Genomic DNA, 24001 nt, shown 5'->3' with positions numbered 1-24001 from the left:
TTATGAACGGATGTTGTCTCCTTCTAGTTTCCGGTGTAACATTAAATTCTGTCCCCAAAATGGCGAACGTATCTGTTGCCAACGCCGCTGCTGCGGCCGCAGCTGCAGCCGCGAATAGAGACCCAGCCGTTGACCGGTCACTACGATCGGTGTTCGGTAAGTTTGTTGCTTTTAGGTCGCTGTGTTTGGGTAAGTTTATCCTCTGGGTGCTCAGGAAGAATGTAAGGAAGCGGGTTGTGAATCAAAACTTGCTAACATGGATGTCAGGCTAGTGTTGCTGTTAGCTGAACACCGCGCGAGGGAAAGTTAAAAAGAAATAGCAAGCAAAGGAGCCTCGAATTACAAATCCTTCTTCTGTTTATTGTCATACTAACACTAAATATTGTGTGTATTAATTGTTTTAGTGGGAAATATTCCGTATGAAGCCACAGAAGAACAGCTGAAAGACATCTTCTCTGAAGTCGGACTTGTTGTCAGTTTCAGGTGAGTGAAGGAACGCGCTAGACCTGGTCCTCTCTGAACTAAGATGTTTTATAGGGTTTTAATAAGTCCTTTTAGACAGTCTTAAATGTGGATTGTTCCCTTTTCTTGTACTCAGGTTAGTGTATGACAGGGAGACAGGAAAGCCAAAGGGATATGGTTTCTGTGAATACCAAGACCAGGAGACTGCCCTCAGTGCCATGCGAAACTTGAATGGGAGAGAGTTTAGTGGTCGGGCTCTCCGTGTTGACAACGCAGCCAGTGAGAAGAACAAGGAAGAGCTGAAAAGTAAGTTTTTAATTTCCTCTCGAGTTTGTTTAGGTAAGCTTCTGGTCATAATCTGTTTCAATACCCAAGCTATTTTTGTCTTGCACAGGTTTGGGAACAGGAGCCCCCATTATTGAGTCTCCTTATGGAGACAGCATCCAGCCAGAGGAGGCCCCAGAGTCCATCAGCAGAGCAGTAGCCAGTCTGCCACCTGAGCAGATGTTTGAACTCATGAAACAAATGAAGGTAGGGTGTGTCCCCCCCCCCTATACACTTATAACCATCTCCAGAGAGGTGATTGAGGTTTCTTTACTGTACTCTCGGTGAGAGGTGAACTTATCAATAGTAGAATCATCTGCCAAATGGGTAGTCTGTGGTGCATTTAAGAATTAATTTGATGACTTTATGTTCAGCTCTATGTAAAACGTTATGGTCTCCTGTACACAGCCAAATTTAATAAAACCTCTCGCGTTTGAGCGTTTAATAAATGCATGAAACAACAGTGAGTCTTTTAAAGTAAAAAATTAGTTTTCCCAAATGACATCATCTAAAACTGTATGTATGAGGCTCCTTACTCTTTTTTTTTTCTTTTTTTTTTATTGTCAGTAGTAAGGATGGTGACAAATGTTTCACACAGTCTGAATCACCTCCAGCTTAACTGTATGCAGATGCTCCACCTTCCCTTTCATTAACAGAGGCTGTGCTGTGCAGCCTGCCACTCTCAGCTCTGCCAGTGAAGCCTCGTCTTTGTACAGCTGGTAGTCTGCTTCATTAAGCCCAAAGAAACGCCACACTGCAGACGTCTTTTGCTTTACTCAGAAAGTCATTTGTTTCACCAAAAGCTTGTGTCAGTAGGAACGCTCCAGATGCTGATTGGAGTCAGTGGCTCCAGATTTAATAGTAGTGGTATTTCTGCAGATTGTGGTCTAATGCCTGTTTGTTAGGGAGTTATGTCTGAGTCATGAGTGGGTAGTAAAAAGTGGTGGTGGGATTAAAAACTAGAGTGTTTTTTCTTTGTTTGTTTGTTTTTTAAGTCTTTTAGGATGTAGTCAGAGATTTTTCTAGTAGTTTCTAAAATCAGATCCCTTTGGTTTCAAAAAAATGTTTTTCTCTCTCTCCCTCCAGCTGTGTGTGCAGAACAGTCCTCAGGAGGCACGGAACATGCTGCTGCAGAACCCTCAGCTGGCCTACGCTCTGCTGCAGGCCCAAGTGGTCATGCGGATTGTTGATCCTGAGATAGCCTTGGTGAGAATGAAGAGATGAGTCACAGTCAGAAGACAGTTGTTCTCGACTCAGTAAATGTTTATTCTGTCCTGCATTTTAAAGCCAAAGCAAGCAGTATTTTTTTTTTTATGTTCCCCTCACTCCTTGTATAGAAAATGCTCCATCGTCAAACAACAGTCCAGCCTCTGATTCCCAGTGGACAGGGCGGAGGAGCACCGACAGTCACTTCTCCACCTACACAGCCGACCATGCCCGTGTCTCAACCTGTGGTAAGCAGAACATATCTTTTGTCATATTACTGTGTATTCTCTTCAACAAAATGTTCCCATTGTGTGTCCTGAAAAATGTGCACGCATGCAAGGGTTGCTGGGATGGCTGTAGCCCAGGAGGTAGAGCAGTAACCTTTTACTAATCAAAAGGTTAGAAGTTCAGTCTGGCTTCTCCAGTCTCCAGCCTGCATGGCTAGTATCCTCTGGCAAGATACTGAGCCACAAGTTGGTCTCTGATGCATTCATTGATGTATGAATGTGTGAATGTTAGATAGAAAGCAATTAGGTGTTGAAAAAGTGCTTGTATGAATGGGCAAATAAGGCATGTTGTATAAAGTGCTTTGCCTAGAAAAGCATTGTATATGAACCAGTTAATTTACCATGGAGTGAATAAATACTGGTGAAAGGATCACAAAGTCTGGCCCACCAAAAGTCCTGGTCTGGCTTCAGGAAGTGTTAAAATGTGCGGGGTGAAAAGTTTAAAATATTTCTAGATCTCAACAAGTAGTTTGCTTGAGGTGTTTAAGTCTGTCCCAGCTGAGAGTGGGTGATAGGCCGGGTACATCCCGGACACGCACCAAGTCTATCACCGGGCTAACACAGAAAGACCATAATTCACGCTCACACTAACACCTACAGCCAGTTTAGAATCATCAGTTAACCTACGATACAATTCATTTTGCTTATGAAGTTTCCAAACTGAGGAACGTAGTCCGTGGTGATCCGAATTCTCAAAATGATAAGGAACGGCTTCAGTGCTTCTTTTATTACCCCCTTTAGTAGATCATACGCTGAAGCAACCTTTATGAAAGGAAAGTAGATCAATTTTATCTCATAAGTCATAGCGAAGGACCATCTGAGCGTTCCTGAAAAACGATCAACATAACTGATAAAGTAGGCCTGATCATGCAAATGTTATTTGTAAGTGCATTTTCCATTTCCATAACCTGATGATATGTTTTTAATTTTTCTGTTAAACCCACTGGTTGTCTGTGAATAGGAGTTGGTTTGCATGAGAAGTGCAGATTTATATGTTCTCTAAATCCTGATCATACGCTGCATTAATTGATCTCAGTGCATTTGTTGTTTTGCCAGCTTTTAGGATTATCATCAATGAATTTTCTCTTAGAGCCACCTTGGATAAGTGCTGGATACAGGGAATTTCATAGAAATCCTAAACAAGGAGGAGGGGATGAGTTGGATCAGTCTCCAGTAGGAAAAATAAGAAAATAAGATGCTTTTCATTTTATAGGCTTTAAAGTTCCAGCACCTGTAATGATATGATGTTTTTTCCCAGTGGTTCTTCTTCAACAATATAAGAACACTCTGGGGTGAAGTAAAATGTGCATTTTTAATACATCTTTTGGACATTGTAGTTTCAACACTGCACCATCACATTGTTAAAGAGCCTAATGTATGTGCATTTGGATTCTCTGAGCACCACGCTTCTCCATTTCTAAGTCCTTATAACTTCCCCTTCACACCTCGTAGCGTTTTCACCGAGGTTAGAGAAAGGTGATTAGGAAAAGGACACAGGAGGTTATATGAGGGGATGTGGGAGGAAACAAGAGAAACCGTGCAGGGAGAACACAAACTCCACACAGAAAGGCCCCAGATGACTTGAAGGTTTGAACCAAGAATCTTATTGTTGTGAGGCAACCGTGGCAACGTCTGCACCACCATGTGGCATGGCAGTTTGTGGGTTAGTCCATTAATACATTTTAGAACAAGAATTTTCTGCTTTGGTTTAAAAAGAAAGTCACATCCACACAAGCGCTGTATTGAAAAAAACAAAACAAAACCAGTGTCCATTACTGTCAAGCAGCAGACGGCGATATAACCATTAACCGTGTAGAAATGTTGGCCAATCAGATGCCTTGGGGCAACAATAACACAGGGTAGATTATGATACCAAAAAGGAGATAAAGGCACACACCTTTGACGGTGCAAGAGAAGATTTTTGGTTTCCTTGTTTACGCAGAAACTGAGATTTGTTTGAGATTTGTTAATTTTTCAGTGACCTAAAATGGCTCTATGTGTGGGGAAACGCCCAAAGCGCATAGAAAAAGCTACGTTTTTATAAAATACCTGTGTCGGTGTGGTCAGGGTGGAATTATAGAAAGGTACATGTAAAGTTGTTGTTCCTTTGTAGATCCACTGTGAGCTGTAAATTTTAATAGCAGCAGTCTAACTCTGAAAACACCAATATCAATAAATGTGACTATACTTTGTGCTGTAGGAGAGGAGGTCCGGCCCATTTGTTGTCAAACAGTGTGAACATGGCCCATTAACTAAAATGAGTTTGACACCCCTGCTGTAAGCAGTGCCTGATGGCAGTGCTACTGCTTGTAGATTGGATGTTTTGCTACAAGGTTTGTCCAGAGCTGGCAGGAGTTCCAGCTCCATGCTTGAATTCATTCGTCTGATCTCAAACGACTTTGAAATGGAGCAAACATGCAGACAGAAATGTAACATAAATGTCACTTAACATGTTTTTGTCCTCAATGAGGGGATCAAGCACCATATGTTCTCTTCTTTATAGATACAGTTTCAGGAGATATTATTTCCATTCATTTCTTAATCATTTTTATTTTGTTATGTCCTCAGCCTGGAATGCATGTCAATGGAGCGCCCCAGATGATGCAGCCCCCTAACATGGGAGTTGTCCCTGGACCCATGCCTGTACCAGGACCTGGGCCTGGACCGGGACCAGTTGGACCTCCAGGTAATCATCAGACCACATGCACGCTTGAAATGGCAAAAGTTGTGAAATTGGTTGTGGTAGTGTGACTCTGGCCACTTGTAGTATAAAGTTACACAAACAAACCATAAATACAGGGCAGGTATCTATCTCTAAGACATTAACTTTATAAAATCATTAAACATTCGATAATCTAGAATTGTTACAAATGTTCCAAGCATGTAAATGAATAAGCTGCATGAAGGCATGTCTTAAATTTGAAAACCTGTCATATTTTATTAGCTGTTTTCTTTGGCGTATAAAACAATCACCAATAATGCTAATGTTTGTCGGTAGACAGCAGTAATTGAAAAGCAGTTTTTCAGTGCAGTGTTTCCAATTAGACAAAAGTGGATTCAAAAAGTATTTACCCCCTTTCTGTTTTTGCATACATTTTAATTTAAAGTGGATACAATTAGCATTATTTCTAGATTGGTCTTTGTAAAACGGTAATCTCAAAAGCTGAGATCTGTCGTTTATATTAGTTATCGCATGATTACTGTGGCAGTCATACTGTAGCCGGTAATTACTATTACCACACATCCACATGTGAATACGTAGAATGTGAAGAATTTTGGTACCCAAAGCTTTCTGGTGTCCAGTTGTTATTAGAGGGTTTTTGTTCAGTCACCACTCCATGTGGTGAGTAGATTGGTTCAGGATTCAGAGGAGCACTCTGTGTGCCTCATGATGATTTAGCCTTATATTTGCTTTTTAAAATTCATCTCCATTCATAATCTGACACAGCCAGCACATGTAATGGGAAGTCGTGGCCTGGATATCTGTTATCTCGAGATCAGCTGGCTAATCCGGAAGCCTGAAACATTGACCCCAGACATTAGCTGATGGGTTCCCAGATTCTGTGCGTCTTATTTGCTTTAATTATTCTTGAGGTGTGTCTTTTTCTGTGTTTTTTAAAGTGGTTCGTTTTCATGTGTTTTGGCCTTCGTCCACATGCAAACACAGTTTTTGGTCTGAAAGTGACCTTTGGGAAATGCCTTCCTTTGTTTCATTGATGCGCAGAGTTTTTGGCACGTGATGTCAGAGACTGTGGTCTTACCTTTTTTATTTACATTAATTAAAAAAAGGACATTTACGTTTATTTACACATGAAGTGTCCAACAGGTTCTCACTGGCCAAAGTTTGTGGCCCACAAACTCTGGGGCAGTGAGAACCGCTGGTGGGGCTTAGAGCCACCACAGATAGAGCATGCACGACCAAGGGCAAAATATAAACTGGAGTTAACTTTAGGTTGAGTTTGTTGATTGTGAAATGTTGGCCATGTTTTTTTTTGTTAATAGCAATTCACCAAATTGAAAAATATCTACAAAATCTAAAATTTGTGAAACTGCACAGTGAGGACTTTTTTCCCACCTTCTGAAGTGGGGCAGCCAAAACTGTGTTGTGTTTACATGCTTTTGACAGCACCCAAACACATTTACATGTGGCCTGCGTCTAGAACTTGATTTGAAGTCCATCTATAGCATGGATTAGAAAGGCACACCTGTTTTTACTGGATCCTGAAATCCAAACTGTTTGCTAGGATGAGGGGAAAAAAAGATAAGACATGAGGTCGATTTAACTCTCTATAGACCACTGTGATAAAATTGTTCCAAGGCATTGATTGAAAACAGGGGTTTCTTCTGTGTAACACAACAAGAAGAGCCTCATTATTTGAGGTGACCACGAACCCAACAATCAGTTTGCATTTCCGCCCAGAGAGTTCAGGTTTTGTCTCATCAGACCAGAAAATCTTTTCCTTCATGCTGATGGAGTCCTTTTAAATGCAGTTCCATGCAACTCTAGTGGAAGATTAAATCTACATGACAATTTCTTGCAAAAAAGGAAGGGGATCCGAATACTTACAGAATCCACTTGCGTCCAAACTTTGCACGTGTCATGGCTCATTTGGATCAGCAGGTGTCACCACAGTCATATAAATAGTGGAGGTTTATCCACAACGATATACGCCATGTGTCCTCGTTATCGTCTTCTCTTTTTGTGTTTTATCTTAAATCTTGGATGTATGCCATCTTGATGATTTTGTAAAAGTTCCCTCTTCTTCACCCTTCTGTACCTTTATTTGTGCATGAGATGATTTCACGAGCGTGCTAAAATGGTGCTTTGCCCTCTTGAGTCTTGTCTCCTGTTCTTCTCACTTTAATGCTGGCTCAGGAAACCTTCAGCATTCTCCCACAGGATCGTCTGGTCAAGCTGCTATCGAGCGGCCTCAAGGTATCACTGTACCTCCTCGGTTCTCCAGTCAGGTCGCAGCCCTGCTAAGCAGTGACACTTTTCAAATATACAGCATATATTTTTGACAGCATTTCCGCTGTAAATAAAAATGACTCATCACACATGCAGCCTTTAGAGAAGTTCATAAGTCTGTGTATATAATTATTACAATCTCAGAGCACTACCACAGCTACACAGGAATATACCAGGTCATGAGTACAATCAATGTTTAGTTTTTTGTTGTTGTAAAGATATGCACAGTTGGGCTGATCAGCTCCAGGTAGCAGCTGGGGCCAGTTTGTGCAGATGGTGCAGGTGTTCAGCCTTCAGCCTACTTGTCAGCCTGCACGGGGGAGCTTGATGGATATCATGACAAGGAGTACTGATGCGATTTCATGGAGCATTTATGTGATACAAAAGGAAGTTTAGACCGCCTCATAGTGACCTGCAGGTGCATCTGACGTCCCAGTTTATTGTTCCTACAACCATGTAATTAATGTTGTTCCAGGATCGTCATCACAGCCGCTTCAAAGTGTAAAATGCAACATTGCACGTGTAAAGAGGAGACTGGGGCGGATCAGTGGATCCATCTCACTTGGGATACCTGGGTTTATGTGCTGTTTGAATTTTTTATGAGTTATTATATTTATTTATTTATTTAATCTCTCTCTCTCTGTTGTAGTTTGGTTACTTTTAGGCACCAGAACAGTGCTGAAAGTTTCAGTAAAAGTTGTTTGGGTTACATTTTCACTAACTATAAAAATCTGCAGAAACCCCTGAAGACAAATGTGTCAACAAATCCTAGTTGACAGCTTTGTGACACACCCCGCCCACATTATGTGAATTGTTTTTTTTATTCTTTTTGTCTGCTTTCTGGAAGCCTAACTTAAACTAATGACGTCACGGCAGTGTAATGGGGAATTTATATTTGTAGTCCTCGAGCAACATTAATCATGATGTTGTAGGAACAACAGTAACACGGGAATATCAGATAGCGGTACAAGTTCAGGTGTAATTGCAAGGCGGGTCATCTGAGTTTGGATCTAAACACTGGTCAGACAGGGTACACGGCCAGGTAATGGCTACAGAGTAAGACCTTGAATCCTAAAGGGTGTTATCTGATTTCCACAGAACTGCAGCTTCTTCTGTACTTCTTGTCCTCGACATGTTTTTAGCTAGTTTTATATGTCTCCTTCGTTTTTCTGCTTCTCTGTTCGAAATTTAACAGAATACAAATGAAGTTAAAACCTTTCAGTCACTACTTTATTTGGGCGATTACAGAGTGATCAGCAGATTCTGCTGTTTGAGATTTGGCAAAGTTGGAAGGAGACTTGAGCTCCCGTTGATCCAGACTGATGGATGTCAGAGGAGATCTCCTGCTCGACACTTGCGCGATCTTAGTTTTTGAGGGGGTGGCGGGACATTTTTCTTTTCTTCCCAAAAGGCCCGCTTATTCTAATTTTCTCTATTTATGTTACATTTTTAGCCGTGGCGCTGTTGCTATGGCAGTGTGGGTAAATTTGGGTCAGCGAGCCAGTGGCGTGGTGTTTCTCATCCATACACCTGTGTGCTTGCAGATATCTGATTTGATTTTAATTATCAAACGAGATCTGTTTCTAAAATTGTAATAAATGATATTCACTGACTGCTGACTTTTACAGAGCTACCACTCGTTTCTGTAGAGTTGAGCCTGAAGGGTAACGAGTTCAGATGTGAGATGTTTATTATTGATAGAGACGGTTTATGGATGTTGCTAAAGATAAAGATGAAAGCGGTGAAATATCTCATACAGTGAGAGCTCTCTGTGTTAGCAGCATTCATTATTTGAAAAGGCACGTGTCATTTGCACTAATGGAAAGAGACTACTTGGCCTTCTTTTTACTCCAGGATCAGCTTAGTCACTTGATAATGACATGAAATTGCTGGCTTTGCTTTCAAGCTGGACGGTACGGTATAACAATGAAGCTGCTTTGCTACTCTCTTGATTGGCTTTTGTTTGTGTTTGTCAGCATCACTTATCGCTTATGAAGTGAGGCTGAAGCCAGTTCAGTTTAAAAAAACAAACCAAAAATCCACATTTTTAACAGGCTGTGCTGTAGTTTATAGCTTTTACTGCACTGGAGAGTGACTGGAGTGATGTCACCATTTGTATCCCAACGATACAAAGAGACACGCTTCCATGCAGTCCTCCAAGAATCCTCACTGCATGTCTCTGGAACCAGATGATGTAAGCAACTGGCGAATATTGATTGGCTGACAAGTGGGCGTAATAGAGAAGGGAACAATAGTGGAGTTGATCTAGAATGGGAGAATGACGAAATTTAAAAAACTTCAAAGATCCAGGAAATAAAGCATGATAAGCACAGGCGATGGTTGATTTGGACACTCTTCATTGGGTTTAACTACCTGTTTTACTTCAGCTCCTTGAATGTTGGTCAGTCAGATGTAGCGCAGAGCTCAGTTCAAACATACAAGTACCCTCAGACCGGTTGTAGCACATACTTTGTACACTGCCTCCATCTGAGAACAGAGCTCACTGCAGGCAAAGGGGCAGCACCTGGAGTGGAGCAGACGGCATACACGCCACCTTTGCAAGACCATAAATTCTGCTTGAGACGATTCGAGCCCCAGCTGGGGCCTTTCTGTGTTGCATGTCCTCTCTGTGCCTCTGGGTGCTCCAGGCACGGTCCAAAAGCATGCATCGGCTGTAGAAGTGAAGTAGATAAAGAGCTTTACATGTATAGAATAAAGTGTTTTATTAACATATAGTTATGCATGATTCATAGTCTGCTGTACTTGGTCAGTTAGACTAGAAAATTTATAAATACAATTAAACTGGATTACATTACAAGCGCACCCTTGTGTGCGCACCTCCCCCTTCACACATCAAGCACGGTTTAGTCGAAATATGAGAACTGCTCATTCAAACCAGCGCAGACACGGCGTTGCTCTTACTCGGGTGCCCAGCAATAATCTTGACATGTTTGAAGGTGAATATATGACCAGTTGCTGTTGTTCTATATAATATAAACACATTACATACGTGTATACAGAGCTTCACAGTTAACAATGCTGTATGTGAGGAACTAGTTGGCAGAGGTGGGACCAAGTCATTGTTTTGCAAGTCTCAAGTAAGTCTCAAGTCTTTATCCTCAAGTCTCAAGTCAAGTCTCAAGTAATGTCAGGCAAGTCAGAGTCGAGTCTCAAGTCACTGGTGTAAAAGTCCGAGTCAAGTCACAAGTCTGAAACTTTGAATTTCAAGTCCTTTCGAGTCTTTAAAAAAAAAAAAAAAAACGAAAAAATAATGTTGCAGTTATGCTAAATGTAAATATTAGACCATGTAATTTTAAAATCTGTGTTTTTCTCAACACATGACAAAATAGTGAACTTAGAAAATATACACAAATTGTGAAATTGCACCTCTTTAAAATGCAGCTCAATTAAACCTAGCTCCAAGAATAATTTTCACCGACAGTTCTGAGATAAGCTGCATGTTATTCTTGGATGCGGTTGTAGGACCAGCTTTAAAATCGCATGACAAAAATATCATACACATTAAAAAAAAACTGTATCACCAACGTAGCCTGGACAACATTTGCTAGTTAGATGAAGTCAGTTATCTCATCTTAGCATATTTATATGCATATTTATAATCATACGGTTCTTGGAGTGAGTGCATACACTCATGAAGTTTAGTAACTTCAGGTCACTGCAACAAGCCCAGGTACAGTTTACCGACGGATGGGTGCAGGACCTTGAAATGCACCGTGTAGAACGAAAGACCATCGTACGTATCATAAGTTTACCAGTCTCACAAATCGTCGTCATAAATACACATTCGTTAACCGTTTATTAATAGGACCTTTGAGCTCAACGGTAATTAATTAGTAGTGGAAATAATTTCTGGTAGCATCACAGAAATGTAGCAGTGACAATAATATTGTATGCTGTAATCGTACTGGGCAATTAGTGATACAAAAAACCTGTTTTATCCTGTGAATAAAAGTATATGTTTTTGTCAGTGTACCATAATAACAGAAGCGAAACGCAATATTGTGTCAGGACAATTCACTATTTATGCACAATAAACAAAGGAGCATAGCGCGACAATTTCTGTTCAGCGCCAGACTTGCTTGTAACCTATATCACCAATTATGTTATGAAAATGACGTATTAACTACTAAAAAACACTGACCTTCGTGTAAATGCTTGGAGCAGACTAACCTGTGAGCTGGAGTGTTCTGGGACGTTATATTTGATCTTTGAATGGCTGCAATCCAGGCCATCCGTCGCCTCTTTGTTACTTCGGAAACATGACTTGAACAATTTCTCTTCAACGACGTAATCCGATAACAACCGATCTCTTTACCCGTCGGCTTCCCGTGGCTGTCATGCGACCGGCTATTGCAGTTAATAATACAACAGCTTCTTGACATTTTTGTGTTTCTTTTTATTGCTGTATAACTGATTTTAATTGAAAGCCTGCGTGCGCTAGTACCGCTTGCCACGAGTTCCCAGAATCCTTTGCGGTTCTACCCGTGAATGACGTCACATTTTCAATCTCTATATAATATGCATGTTAAATTTTATATTTGGGGTAAAATATCAAGTCTTTTCAAGTAAACCGGTTCAAGTCCAATTCAAGTCCCAGGTCATTGGTGTAAAAGTCCAAGTCAAGTCACAAGTCTTAGAACATTTTTTCAAGTCAAGTCTAAAGTCATAAAATTAATGACTCGAGTCTGACTCGAGTCCAAGTCATGTGACTCGAGTCCACACCTCTGCTAGTTGGCACTGCTTGACATCTGGAATACCATCTGCTTAGCTGTCATGACACTCTTCTACAAGTGCCACTGAGAGGACTGTAAACAATGGAGTTGGTGCTGCTCTGCTGCACAAACACAGTAGCGTTACACTGACAAGGAGCCCAGATGATCTTTATCTTATCAGTTTCTTCTAAATTCGTTTTCCTTAGAGTAAATCAGAAGACGTTAACTTTCCCAGATCAACAGAAAAAGATCTATTCATTTGTGATGAATATATTTCTGCTTAAGTGCAGTAAATTAGCCTAATTTGCACTGAGCTAACTGATGGCATCATTATAGGTTGTTGCCTTAATGCTGTAACGCCGTATAAATGGAATATGAGACATCCATTGTTCTTGATCTTTTCTATGCATGCCTCTGTTCGCCATGCTTTCATGGCCAAATAATGTCAGACTTAGAAGACACAAGTAGGCGAACACTCTCAAACGTGTGGGAGCAGAGTTTTTCTTCTTCTTGTTTTGTGTTTATATAAATTTGCTTTCAAATCTTTAGATCTGCATATTAATGCTGATGAGACCACAATGCTCTACCCTTCCTCCTCTTTGTGTGTGTGTGTGTGTGTGTGTCCCTGATGTATCTGTGTGTTGTGACCTTGTTCTGTGGCAGTTTGCTGTGGCCTTTGTGCAGTTTGAGCTAACTGTGTAGGTTTTTTTCTTCTGAGCAAACACTCATCTTTTTAGGAGTGTGCGTGGTTCTTCTTAACTGGAATTTCAGCTTTGAAAGTCATTCGATATGATGACACATCTCCATTTCTTTTCACTAATTAACTGGCAGATGTTTCGTGTATCATCTGTATTGTGTGTGTGTGTGTGTGTGTGTGTGTGTGTGTTGTGGTTAAATTTATGAATTCTTCCTCTAAGGACCAGGTGGTATCCCCCCAAGAGGCCTGCTGGGAGATGGTCCCAATGACCCCAGAGGAGGAACTCTGCTGTCTGTCACTGGAGAGGTCATAGACCCCAAGTAAGACATCCCATTTTACCTTAACGATACATTTGGGTGTGACTTTTAGGAGTGTCTGTTCCAGTCATTGATGTTGCAAGACTAAAGTCTTTATTTTGTCCTGGCTGATTTGGGGGAAATGTAATGTTAAAGAAAGGTAAACAACAACTGAAACGCAAGTCTGGTCTCTGGCTGCACAAAACAGCAGGACATGGAAGATGGATGTGTCAGCTTGTCAACAGAGATGCTCACTGTGTCTGCTGCCGTCTGCTTTAATAATTCCCCAGGTGGAAAAATATAAATTAAAAGATGTATATTTTGTTGGTTTCTTTTTCACGATTCACTAACAAATGCATCTAATTTCCTGTGACTGGTTTTCTGATGATAAAGCCCTACTCTACTCTACTACTGACCAGAAATACTACTATATAGTAAAATCTTTGCTTAATATCGTTTGAGTTTTAATGCTAGACTATATCAAAGACCACTTTATGGTCTAAAAACTATGACTTGTGCTGCGTTAGTTTTAAAAATGTTTAACTTCTCTTATTTTGTGTGCGTTTAGCCGGGGTTACATGGGACCTCCACCCCCCCACCAAGTTCCGCCTGTACACATGCCACAGTTGGGAGTTGCACCCCCTCCAGATATGAGGCCTCCAATGGACATGAGAGGCCCACCCATGGGTGAACCACGGAACATGATGGTTGACCCCAGGGCGGCCCCCATGATGGAGCCACGGGGACCCCCTATGGAAGCCAGAGGTACCTGCCCCTATGAGGCGTCATAGTTTGCGAAAGTCTCGTACTTTGAGGGTAAATTCATCTAATTATGTGTCCTTACACAGGCCGTGATCCAAGGGCAATGGATGCTCGTGTTCCAGTTACGGGTCAGAGGGTTCCCATAGCACCAGGAATGCAAGGCCCTGTCCCTCATGCAATGGGTCCGAATGCTCCGCCACCTGCAAGACCGGTACGTTTGCATCTCTGCATGTCTGTGTCAGCTGTGTGTTTTGGTTTAACTGGAATTGGCCAGGATAGGCATGGTTAGAAGTCAGAGGGTTAGCTCAGGTTTTTGGAGCGTTTTGGAGACAAACTTAAAGAGACAGGGCTGAGATGTCAAATGGAGGGAGAGTGGACAGGATTTCTAGAAAAAGATGAATTCCTCAGGAGGTTCATGGATGTAGTGACAGAGGAGGATGCTAAAGCCTGGGTGAGATGGATATTGAAGATCTGCTGTTGCGATCCTTAAAGGGAACTACCGAAAGAAGACCACTCGTGCGTGTGTGTGTGTGTGTGTGTGTGTGTGTGTCTGTCTTGATATTGTTATGACATCAGTTGTACGATTTGCGTTACTTCATTCTTATTTTAATTTTTTCCCATGTTTTCATCTATACTTCAGGGCATTCAGGGAGTCAGAATGCTCTAAATTGTTTCATAGGCAGCTTTTACAAAAGCACGAAAATCTGCAAAATACAAGAGAAATCTGTGCTGTCTGGATAATCATTGATGGGTGAAGAACTGTGATCTTACAGTAACACTGTATTTGATCTGCAGGGTGCTGGTATTTCTGGGGTTCCTCCATCAGGAGGAGGCTTCAGTCCAGGTCAGAATCAGGTTTCCACACAGGATCAAGAGAAGGTGAGTGTCACTCTTTGTCACTGCTGCATTTTTATCAGTCAGGATGATGAGTCGGTTAAAAATATCTCGGTATAATTACTTCTGAAGTATTTTATACCAACCGAGTTGCAGGTACATGCAGGTAACATGTAAAATGACCTGTTTTTATTATCAGCTTGCTGAAAGCCTCCTTTCTGCATTCCTGATCATTGATTGCCTTACCTGAGAACAGTAACTATTGTTATTCTGGAACAATAGCTGGCAAAGTATAAACGCTTTTGGCAAAGCTGTATGATTTCTGTGTTATCGAACACTATCATTAGACTGTTGTTCTAGACTGTTCTGTTCAGCTTGTTGGCCAGAAAAACACGTTTAACATCCTCAGCAACATTTTCATTTTCCTCTTTCAGGCTGCCCTCATCATGCAGGTCTTGCAGTTGACTCCAGAACAGATCGCAATGTTGCCGCCGGAGCAGCGGCAGAGCATCCTTATCCTCAAAGAGCAGATTCAGAAGACGGCGAGTGGGGCCCCTTGATGGTCTGACTGATTAAAGTACTGAAAAGTCAGAGCTTCTTTCTTTCCAGTCGCAAATAAAACCTTAGCGCTAGAGTCAAAGGTTTTTGAAATGTTGTGACATCCTCCTTTTTTCCCCCCCCCCATTTCATCATGTCAGAATTTCCTGTCTGCCCCACTCGGACCAGGCTGCAAAGTGTGAACAGATCTGAAGATATCCCATCTTAGTCTGGAATATTGTACCTGTTCTTTTTGTTTTAAATCATAATGTTTGTTTTGTGTAACATTGATTCACGTGGAGGCAAGAAAAAGTCACTTTCTATGGTGAATGTTGAACTTGAATAAAAGCTCGAGCAAGAATGTCACGTTTTTCCCCTAGAAAAGCCAACTGTTGTTATGTTGTAGCTGTTTTGTGAATAAAACAACAAAAACACACCAATTGCCTTTATTTTCTTTTATTCATGAGAAATTATTTACAAGAAAAACAGCAGGTGAATTGTTTTCTTCCACATCTTTAGAGGATCATTGACCACTAACTTTAATGACTGGCATGGTTTTATCTTTCACGTTTTTCTGATAAGGAAACGCTCGAATACAGGAGGTCGTAATTGCGCCTCATATTTTTCCAGTAAACCTGTTTCCTGGTAAACTCCTGCCAAGAAAAATATTTTTTTTTGTGTCCTGTTACATGCATGCATTCAAACAATGGGTTATATACAGTAGAAACCGTGCATCAGCCGTGTAATCAGTTGTCTTGAGTGGAAGATAAACGATTATAAGATCATAATGAATAGTAAATATACTCCATTTGTGAGTATTTTGTAAAGTAAAAGTTTTTCACGTTCTGTCAACACCTTCATATTCAGTAGATCTAAGAACCAAGGTCCTCATCTTAATAACAGCATAAATCGTCCCTGTAACTTTAGTCAAGTACTACAATAATGCAGCCTAATATGACACAAATATATACATATATATATAATATATATATGTAGCCTCAGTGATTCCTTACTTCACAATGGTAAAAATGGGGCAAATCCCTGAGCACCACTGATTAAAATGACCCAACATGCCTCTGTACTCCCTTCAGAGTAGATGGAGGAAGGTCTGTAAACACTCGTCCTGTCACGCTGGTTTTCCTCGATGTTTTGACATTTCTCTTCTGAAGCGAGACAAAGTTCCAACTGATTGTTATCCTTTGAATATGTAAACGTGCGCTTCCTGTTTTTCTCTCGTTTGCTTATTTATTTATTTTTTTGCTCAGAAGTTCTCCTTGTTGAAGTAAAATCTGGTCTTGCGAGGATCCACGTCTGAGTATTTGGCACATTTCTTCTCCAGGACTTTCCCCAGAGCTTCAGGGCCGCACAAGAAAGTTCCCACAATGGACCTAAAACACACAGAAAAATAAAACAAAGCTGCTTTATCATTCAAACTTTTATTCCATTCATTTATTTTACAGCTATGAAAACGTGCTCGTTTTCAGATTCTACATGCTGTTACAATCAATAAAACACACAGTGGATTCAGCCTCCTGCAGTTTTTGTGTAGTTGAGGTTGTAGGCTTTATATTTAAGCAGTTTAAAAGGTCAAAGTCTATTAATTCAGACTTAATAATCCATAATGACAAAATTAAACTTTTTTAGTCTTTCCCTCAAGTGTAATGCACAATATATTAAATATTATTTCATTATTAAGATGACATTTGAGACAATATCATCTTTACATTAATATTATTAGACCCAACATATTGAAATAAGCAGATTTCACTGTGCGAGAATTTATAAAATCATTATCTTTATTATCAGTGAAATGAAAAAGTAGGTAGTTCAGGCCATATAAATGCAACAGAGTTGAGCTATTTTAGTTAACTGGAGAAATATACAGAACTAATGGCATTTTCGCTCTGAAATATTTACATTTTCAAAGCTTTAAGGTAACTTTTGAAAAGTTCTTGTTCTTCTGAGTCTTTTTAAGCACTTGTTTGAATCCAGAGAATTTTTTTAAGCTTACGTGGGGTTCTCTTTGCGGACTTGTTCAAACTCCTTGTCCCAGATGGGCCGGCCATAGTGAGTCTTCTGTTTGAGCCCAGTGACTACATCAGTGTCCTTATCAAAGTGAACCATAACGTGAGTAGCCTGTGGAGGGAGAGAAAAAAAACCCCCACTGAGCTTGAGATGAAATGACATCAAACTGCGGTTGTGGACTTTGGTCTGAGGGTGGAGTAGGTTGATGACTGATTCACACACGTACGTGACTCTGATCCCATCCAGTCAAGTAGAGTTTATAGGTGAGGAAATCCCCCATGCCTCTCTCCTCCATCTCTTTCTCCAGCACCTGTAGAAGGTCGGCAAACCACTCAAAGGCGTGCGTTTCCCGACAGAGCCAGTAGAAATAAATCTGAAACCAGGAAGCAAATGCATGTTAAACAATGACTCATCCTCTGGCATGGGTGTGCTGTTTCAAACACAAGCGTCTTTATTTACAGGACAATTGAAGGCCCTGTGTTAGGTTTGAATAGAAGAAGTGAGCTGGTTTGATCTCACACAAACATAAGGTCAAAAGCATTTAGTAACTAACACTAAGGTTATTGTTGTCCCAACCTTGGGGATAAAGAAATAATCTTTATATGAATTGGTTTCATCCATTTCATAATAAACAGGCTGATGGGGAGCAGTTGGGTTAAGTTACCTTCCTGGTGCGCAGTTTAGGATCAGAGTCTTTGAACTTGTACCAGATGGACTTGAGGATGGAGGCAAATGGAGTGACGCCGATGCCAGCACCGATCAGCATGCTGACCTCGTAGTCGAACACATCCTCGCTGGCTGTGCCAAAAGGTCCATCCACGCCCAACCTGAGGGAAAAAAGAATTTTTTTTAACAAGAAAAATAAACTACAGGTTTTGAGACGTCTTCAAAGAGCTAGTTGTAGGTCGTCAAGAAACGAGTTGCTGGATGTGACTTTGGACGTCAGTATCAGTTTGTAAAGGTTTTGATTTTTTTGCAGTTTCCTGTGGCGCACTCCAAGGCTCCCACTTAGGCTTGTTATAGTTTAAATATACATGTATTGTTGCTTATTGCTACGCTATAATCTTCAGTTTTTGTTTGTTTGTTTGGAGGATGTACTATTTTGAATGGCAACACAATTTTTCCAGTTACATAACAGAATGGCAAATTTTTTTTAGCAATAATCAAAAACAATTAAAGTACTAGTAGTACTCGTTAAACCAACTCTTTGGTGTAACTAGGGAATTTGTCTGAAACATGAGTGTCATTTATGACTGTGTCAAAATTCACAAATTCATTTGCAATATGCATTTATTAGCATCTGTCTTTGTTATATTAGCTAACTAACATGACAATCATAGCCATAAGTGAGCCTTGCAACACACGAGTCATGTCAGACTTAGCAGTCCCATTTAATTAAAGCCCTTTATTTCAGACCAAATTTCATTGTAAAGTTGATGTTGCTATGTCGTGCACTTATTGTGCATTTTTGTGGGCGACTCTGTCCGTCTCACCTAAGTTTCAAACTGCATTCCTGAACTTTGGAGACGACTGCTGGGAAATCGGTTTTTAAATTTGTATAAGTAGGTAATCTGGATAAATGCCACATACCAATCCACACCCTTTTTAACCTCAGCTAAATTGCAGTGGCTGTTTCTTTTTATGCATGCACAATACTCATTCATACAAAGAGTGAAACTGTAATCTCACTGCAAAGATTTCAAAAATACCGTTTGATCCTTGGCTCTAAAAGACAACACTGTAACAAAGTGCAAACTGGAATCTGGTACAATAAAAACCCTTGAAAAAAGCTGCAATGTTGATCTTGTGAGAAAACTTAGTTACCATGGATCTCATTACAGTGAATAAACGTTCCATATATGTGGGTTAGTTGGCTTAACAGCCTCCATTAAAGTATCTGGAAACATGAAATTTGATTTCTCCTAAAAATGTTTAATAATGGCATCAGTCCGGATACTTTGTACACAGTTATGCACGCTTACACTGTATACAAGTTGAAGCTGGGATCACCTGATGCAATCCGAGTTTGTTATCTTGCTCAGAGATGCTTTGACATTTGGACTCTTTCTTCAGAGTCACGTATTTGCGTGTTGTTACAGTTTTAGACAAAAACAATAGTTTTGATTTTACCCAGAAAAATTAGAAGCTTAAAAAAAACAAAACAAATTACAGGTAGTAATAGTTACCTCCTCATGAAACATCTACAGTAACAGATTGGATAAGGTCAGATTGTTTGACTCACTTGGGTCCCTCTGCTCCCTCTGGTACCTTCTTCATGATTTCAATGAGTTTGTCGGTCCAGTCGCCTGCCGAGCGGATGTGGACGCTGAAGAAATCCTCCTCGGGCGCAGACGTCATGGTGAACGGGTGCCACTCCAGCTGTGAGATGGCTGGGCAGTTGACGAAGACATACTGACCCACCTCCATTTTGAAACCATTCTTTATCAGCTGCAGCTCCAGCACTTTAGAGGGTCGCATGACAATCTGAAGACAAAGCACATGGATTAGGATCACATGCAAAAAAAGTGGAAGAAGCAGCAGGTGAAATGTGAGTCTAGCATACCTTCTTGTATTGTACTCTCTGCATGTAACGAATGAAACGAACCAGGCGCTCACAGAGATAAATAACCATCGGGCCAATCACATACATCCAGGTCTGAATAAAACCAAGAAGAGGTTAACGAGGTTTCACTGATGAAGGTTTTAATTTACTACTCTCTGTACAAAAGGACAAACCTGTGGAAACCCTCCTGCAAACTGAGGGATGGGACACTCAGGAATCTGTCCCCAGTCATCAGGGTGATCTTTACAGAAAGTTGTGTTGTGTGGTGGATTTGTCCTCTGCTGGCTCCTCACAATGCGCCTGCAGGTGCAAATTGCACAAATGAAACCTGCTTGCAAAAATAACAACACGCAAGCCAAAGTCAACAAAGGCTGAAGCCTGTCTCGTACCCGGCTCCGTGGAAGACGAGACCAGCGAAGAAGATGATGAAGAGGTGGTGCGTGTACCAGAACACTTCAAAGTAGCTGCGTCTGATGACCTCCATGGAGGAGGTGATGATGAGGATGAGCGCGAGAGTGATGACGACACCAGTGAGGCCGGCGATGGTGGTGAAGGCAAAGTAGGTGGGAATCTGCTGAGGATCCTGAGACACAAGCAGACGCGTGAGCTTTCAGGTCTTGGTCACAGTGTTCACATGTCCAGCTGATCCATTAGCAGAGCAGAACTCCCCTTTAAGTTTGCAAGCGGCACATTTATAAGTTGCTTTATTTAAATTGTATTATTATTTTGTCTTCATTAGACACAGTAAAAGGGTCTCAGGTCAAAAATGAACCTGGGTTACCTACATTAAGTCATGAGACACGCGGTCATCTGCTCCACCTGTGAGCGAAAGCGGCACCCCCACATTTTGCAGTTTGATAAATGATAAGTATGAGTCCTGTTATTTGTTTTATGCAAAGCTCTGTATTTGTTGAGAGATGCGTTTCATTTCATGTCAGTTTCGGAGAAATCCGTAGATGACTTACAAGGTTGGTTATACGGACTGGATTCAGGTAGGTGGTGTTTTCTGTGTCAGCCAGATCGGACAGAGCGGTGCTGAGCTCGTCGTCAAGACCTTGTCTACTGTTGTTGTACCGCTCCAGGTTGAACAAGTGAGCGATCGTATGAACAGCTGTGACAAGACACAGAGGAGACACGTCACGGCTGCTTTATGTAGTTTTGTATTTGTTTGCAAAAAAAAAAAAAAGTGTTTTTAACAAGTTGATCAAAGGAAACAGTTCAAGCTTTCTGAGTTTCAAATATTTGCAGTCGCTCGTTTGAGAAAAGGTTTTTGTTATCATATGTTCTTAGTCATTTCCCTGTAACTTGTCTTGCCAAAATTAATTCCAGATCTTTACATATCACTTGTTGACTTGTTGTGTGTGTTGTGTGTGTGGCTGCGTGATTGAGGGAAGGAAGGGAGAAAAATTAATCTTTCTGTCAGTTTTACTGTAACTTCACAATAGACTGAGATACGTGTTACTGTGAGACTTGAGTAAACATGTGCTTATCACTCATGTAGGCACATTTGCAGAGTGTGGCGAATAGTTAACCACACCCATGCACGGGTGTCATTTTCTTTTCAAAAACACATTTTTGAAAAGAAAATGAGAAGTTTGTCTCTTTGTCTTTTATTGTTGGAGCATAATTCATGTCGCTATGACTATAGCACAACTATAGCACCTGAAAAACAAAACAAAAATAGACAGAAACAACATTGAAATGTCATCTTTAAACGGAAGAATATTGCCAGATTTTATTCCAATATCTACTTAAAAGAGACATAAGATACATAAGGAGGAACAGACGCACAATTTCACCTTACATTGCGTTTACTATATAAATTAAATTCACCATTACATACCTGTCATCAGAGCGATCATGTATGCCACCAGCTTGTGGAAAGTCAAATTCTTGTCCAATTGTTTCCTCATTGTTCTGCTGCAACGCTGAAAAGACAAAGAAAGAAAGGGAGTGAATGGCAAAACATGGGAGTGACATTCTTACAAAACAGAAAGCTACTCAACCTGATGAGTTATCCTTTCTCTGTAATAATCTCAGCGAGCAGTAAAAAGTAACTTAAGCTCTAAGCACAAAGCAAATTGAACCTTACATAGTTTGACAGCATGAGAAACCTGCACAAGCATGCAGAGAACATGCAAACTCATCACAAAACAGACATGAGATGTCAGGGGTTTGATTCCAGGACGCCTTACGAGTGCACCACATTGTTATGCTGGTTAATGGTGTCTGAGGTTGTGGGTGGCCACCTGACCAGTTTTGGGGGTTTATTTTTGCAGCCAGCACAGATGGTACCTTCCCAAAGAAAAACGTACTATAGCCTACGAACTATTAGACTTAATCGTTACTATATACAATAATGGACTTCTATACATTTTACATCAGATGAAAACTTTGGTTGTTAGATTCAGATAATTATTTATTAAAAGCTAGACATGAGAATAACAAAAAAAAAAAAAAAAAAGAGTATTTCTTTGTACCCCCCCTTCCCTGTTAATGCAGATTACATTTTTACATAGCCAATCCAGTAATTTAGGTCAGTATCGGACCGATGTCGATACATAATATCGGATCGGTCCATCCTTAATGAAAGCATGAGGAACTTACCACAAAAGAGCCTCGGAGCAGAGACAGCAGGTTCCTGCACACTGGGAGGAGGATGAGCATGCAGTTAAAGTTGAGAACAGCTGCAGGAGCTCTGGCCCAAGGCAAAGCAGACTAAAATAAAAAGCATCTTCATATGAGCATCATTTCACAAAAATCACAGAGGGTAATAGTCATTGCATTTTTTAATATACTTAAGTTCCTATTTCCATTTAAAGGCGTTACCCTCCACCACATTTGCCTTATTGCTGGACCTGGCCTCTCACTGTTGCTAAAAAAAAAAAAGTCTGCTGTCAGTTAGAGAAATTTCCCCCTTAAATTTTACACATTGCTTATTTAAATAACCATTTGGGGTCCAACGATATTGAATTTTTAATATGGCAACATTCTAAGAAGTACTTCTGTGTGATTGCATGGGGCTTGAACACATCAAGTTGCAGTTTACATGAATTAAAATACATTCGGTGTGTAATAAAGACATTTATGCAAAAAGAAGAATATTTTGCCTCCACATCTCACAACTTATGGGCAGATCAAGGTACATGCTTCTGAGTCATATGGGGTTTTAATTAATACACTGTATTTAAAAATCAGTTGAGATCGAAGTTACAAACAAACGTACTTTTATTGCTATATTATATGTTTCTCTGACAGTTTAGCTTAATCTCTTGGAGATGAACGGTTGAAGACACGTTCAAAAACCATCATCTTTACAAGAATGGGACAGACAACACTCTCCAAACGACGCACTATACATAAAGGGGAAAACATATATATACAAATAGTCTATGTGTGACTTAAAGTCGCTTTTCTTCTATATTATTGCAATTCGTACTTGTCAGGGTTGATGCAGTTTAACATAGTTTCGACACAGAGCATTTAAGTTAAAAGCTCAACACCATTGCTGTTCTCAGCTATTTACATCCCCGTTCGTCTGAACTTAAGTTCACTTAAAGAAGAGAAGCAGTAATTGTTTTTGGTAAAAGTAATGAACCGAGCATCATAACAAAGATCTTTACTCACCCCTAAAAGATGACGCGTGTAGAAGAACTGCGGCCCCAAGTCGTAGAAGAAATAAAAATACACAAAAAGGAAGATGTTGATGGCCATCCACACAAACTGCAAACATAACCAGAACAATGTTTCCATCACACAATGGTTGCAAGCATTGAAAAAATGTATTTGAAATACGTGACTTTGCGCGCAAAAGCTGTGCGTAAATGTCCCACATCTGCGTTTACAAAACCCCTCCGTTGAAAACTGAAATCGCAAACGTGTGAATATGAAAAACTTACCAGTATGAAGGCTGAAAAGCCGTAGTTGACAATGCAGTTCGCCATGTTCAGCTCTTTATCTCGACTCGAGCAGCTTCACTGCATCCTTTAAGCTGCTGGCACTTTTATTTCATCCCTGCTTGTCTGGACTCCTCCTTCATTTACAGGTGTGTGATGGTGATGAGACAAGGAAACAAAAGCAGCAGAGGCTGAAATTGCGCTGTTCAGGAAGTTTTCCTGAGTCTTGCTGATCGCATTCCTACCTCCCGGAAACTGGATCAACTGTCATGGATGGCAGGAATGAGGAAGTATATGTTGCACAATACGATATATCTCACTTCGCTGATCGGCTATGCAAGTTGTTCTATGGCAAGAAAAGGTGTACTGCTGTATATGTAAATGTAATAAAAGAAAAATAAACAAAAGCA

At 40.6% G+C, this 24001-nt stretch overlaps 2 protein-coding genes across 7 annotated transcripts; one reads left to right on the top strand and one right to left on the bottom strand.

Moving 5' to 3' along the window:
* The first annotated feature begins 2 nt into the window (after positions 1-2).
* On the top strand, positions 3-15543 carry cstf2 (cleavage stimulation factor, 3' pre-RNA, subunit 2). 6 transcript variants are annotated; one of them, XM_026145530.2, is made up of 14 exons: positions 3-156; positions 405-483; positions 599-768; positions 857-993; positions 1873-1992; positions 2124-2240; positions 4848-4965; positions 7156-7215; positions 12899-12998; positions 13543-13739; positions 13823-13947; positions 14532-14615; positions 15005-15147; positions 15269-15543. In XM_026145530.2, exons 1-13 carry the CDS (start codon positions 3-5, stop codon positions 15128-15130), a joined length of 1587 nt encoding a protein of 528 aa, XP_026001315.2. In that variant the 3' UTR covers positions 15131-15147; positions 15269-15543. The 6 variants fall into 6 exon arrangements, with proteins under 6 accessions (XP_026001315.2, XP_026001308.2, XP_080164493.1 ...); XM_026145523.2 differs by having other exon boundaries at positions 15005-15157; XM_080308367.1 differs by lacking the exon at positions 7156-7215.
* Positions 15003-23874, bottom strand: nox1 (NADPH oxidase 1). Its single transcript, XM_026145500.2, has 13 exons — positions 23595-23874; positions 23323-23418; positions 22303-22413; positions 21539-21623; positions 20661-20806; positions 20085-20278; positions 19869-19995; positions 19696-19788; positions 19375-19616; positions 17797-17959; positions 17359-17505; positions 17119-17243; positions 15003-16495 (listed from the first exon to the last, which is right to left on the bottom strand). The coding sequence occupies exons 1-13, from the start codon at positions 23637-23639 to the stop codon at positions 16369-16371; spliced, it is 1701 nt and encodes a 566-aa protein (XP_026001285.1). The 5' UTR covers positions 23640-23874; the 3' UTR covers positions 15003-16368.
* Positions 23875-24001: the final 127 nt, after the last annotated feature.

Source organism: Astatotilapia calliptera, chromosome 2, assembly GCF_964374335.1.
Source record: "Astatotilapia calliptera chromosome 2, fAstCal68.1, whole genome shotgun sequence".
Classification (NCBI taxonomy): domain Eukaryota; kingdom Metazoa; phylum Chordata; class Actinopteri; order Cichliformes; family Cichlidae; genus Astatotilapia; species Astatotilapia calliptera.
The sequence above is the reverse complement of the archived record's forward strand: the minus strand, read 5'-3'. Positions and strand labels throughout refer to the sequence as shown.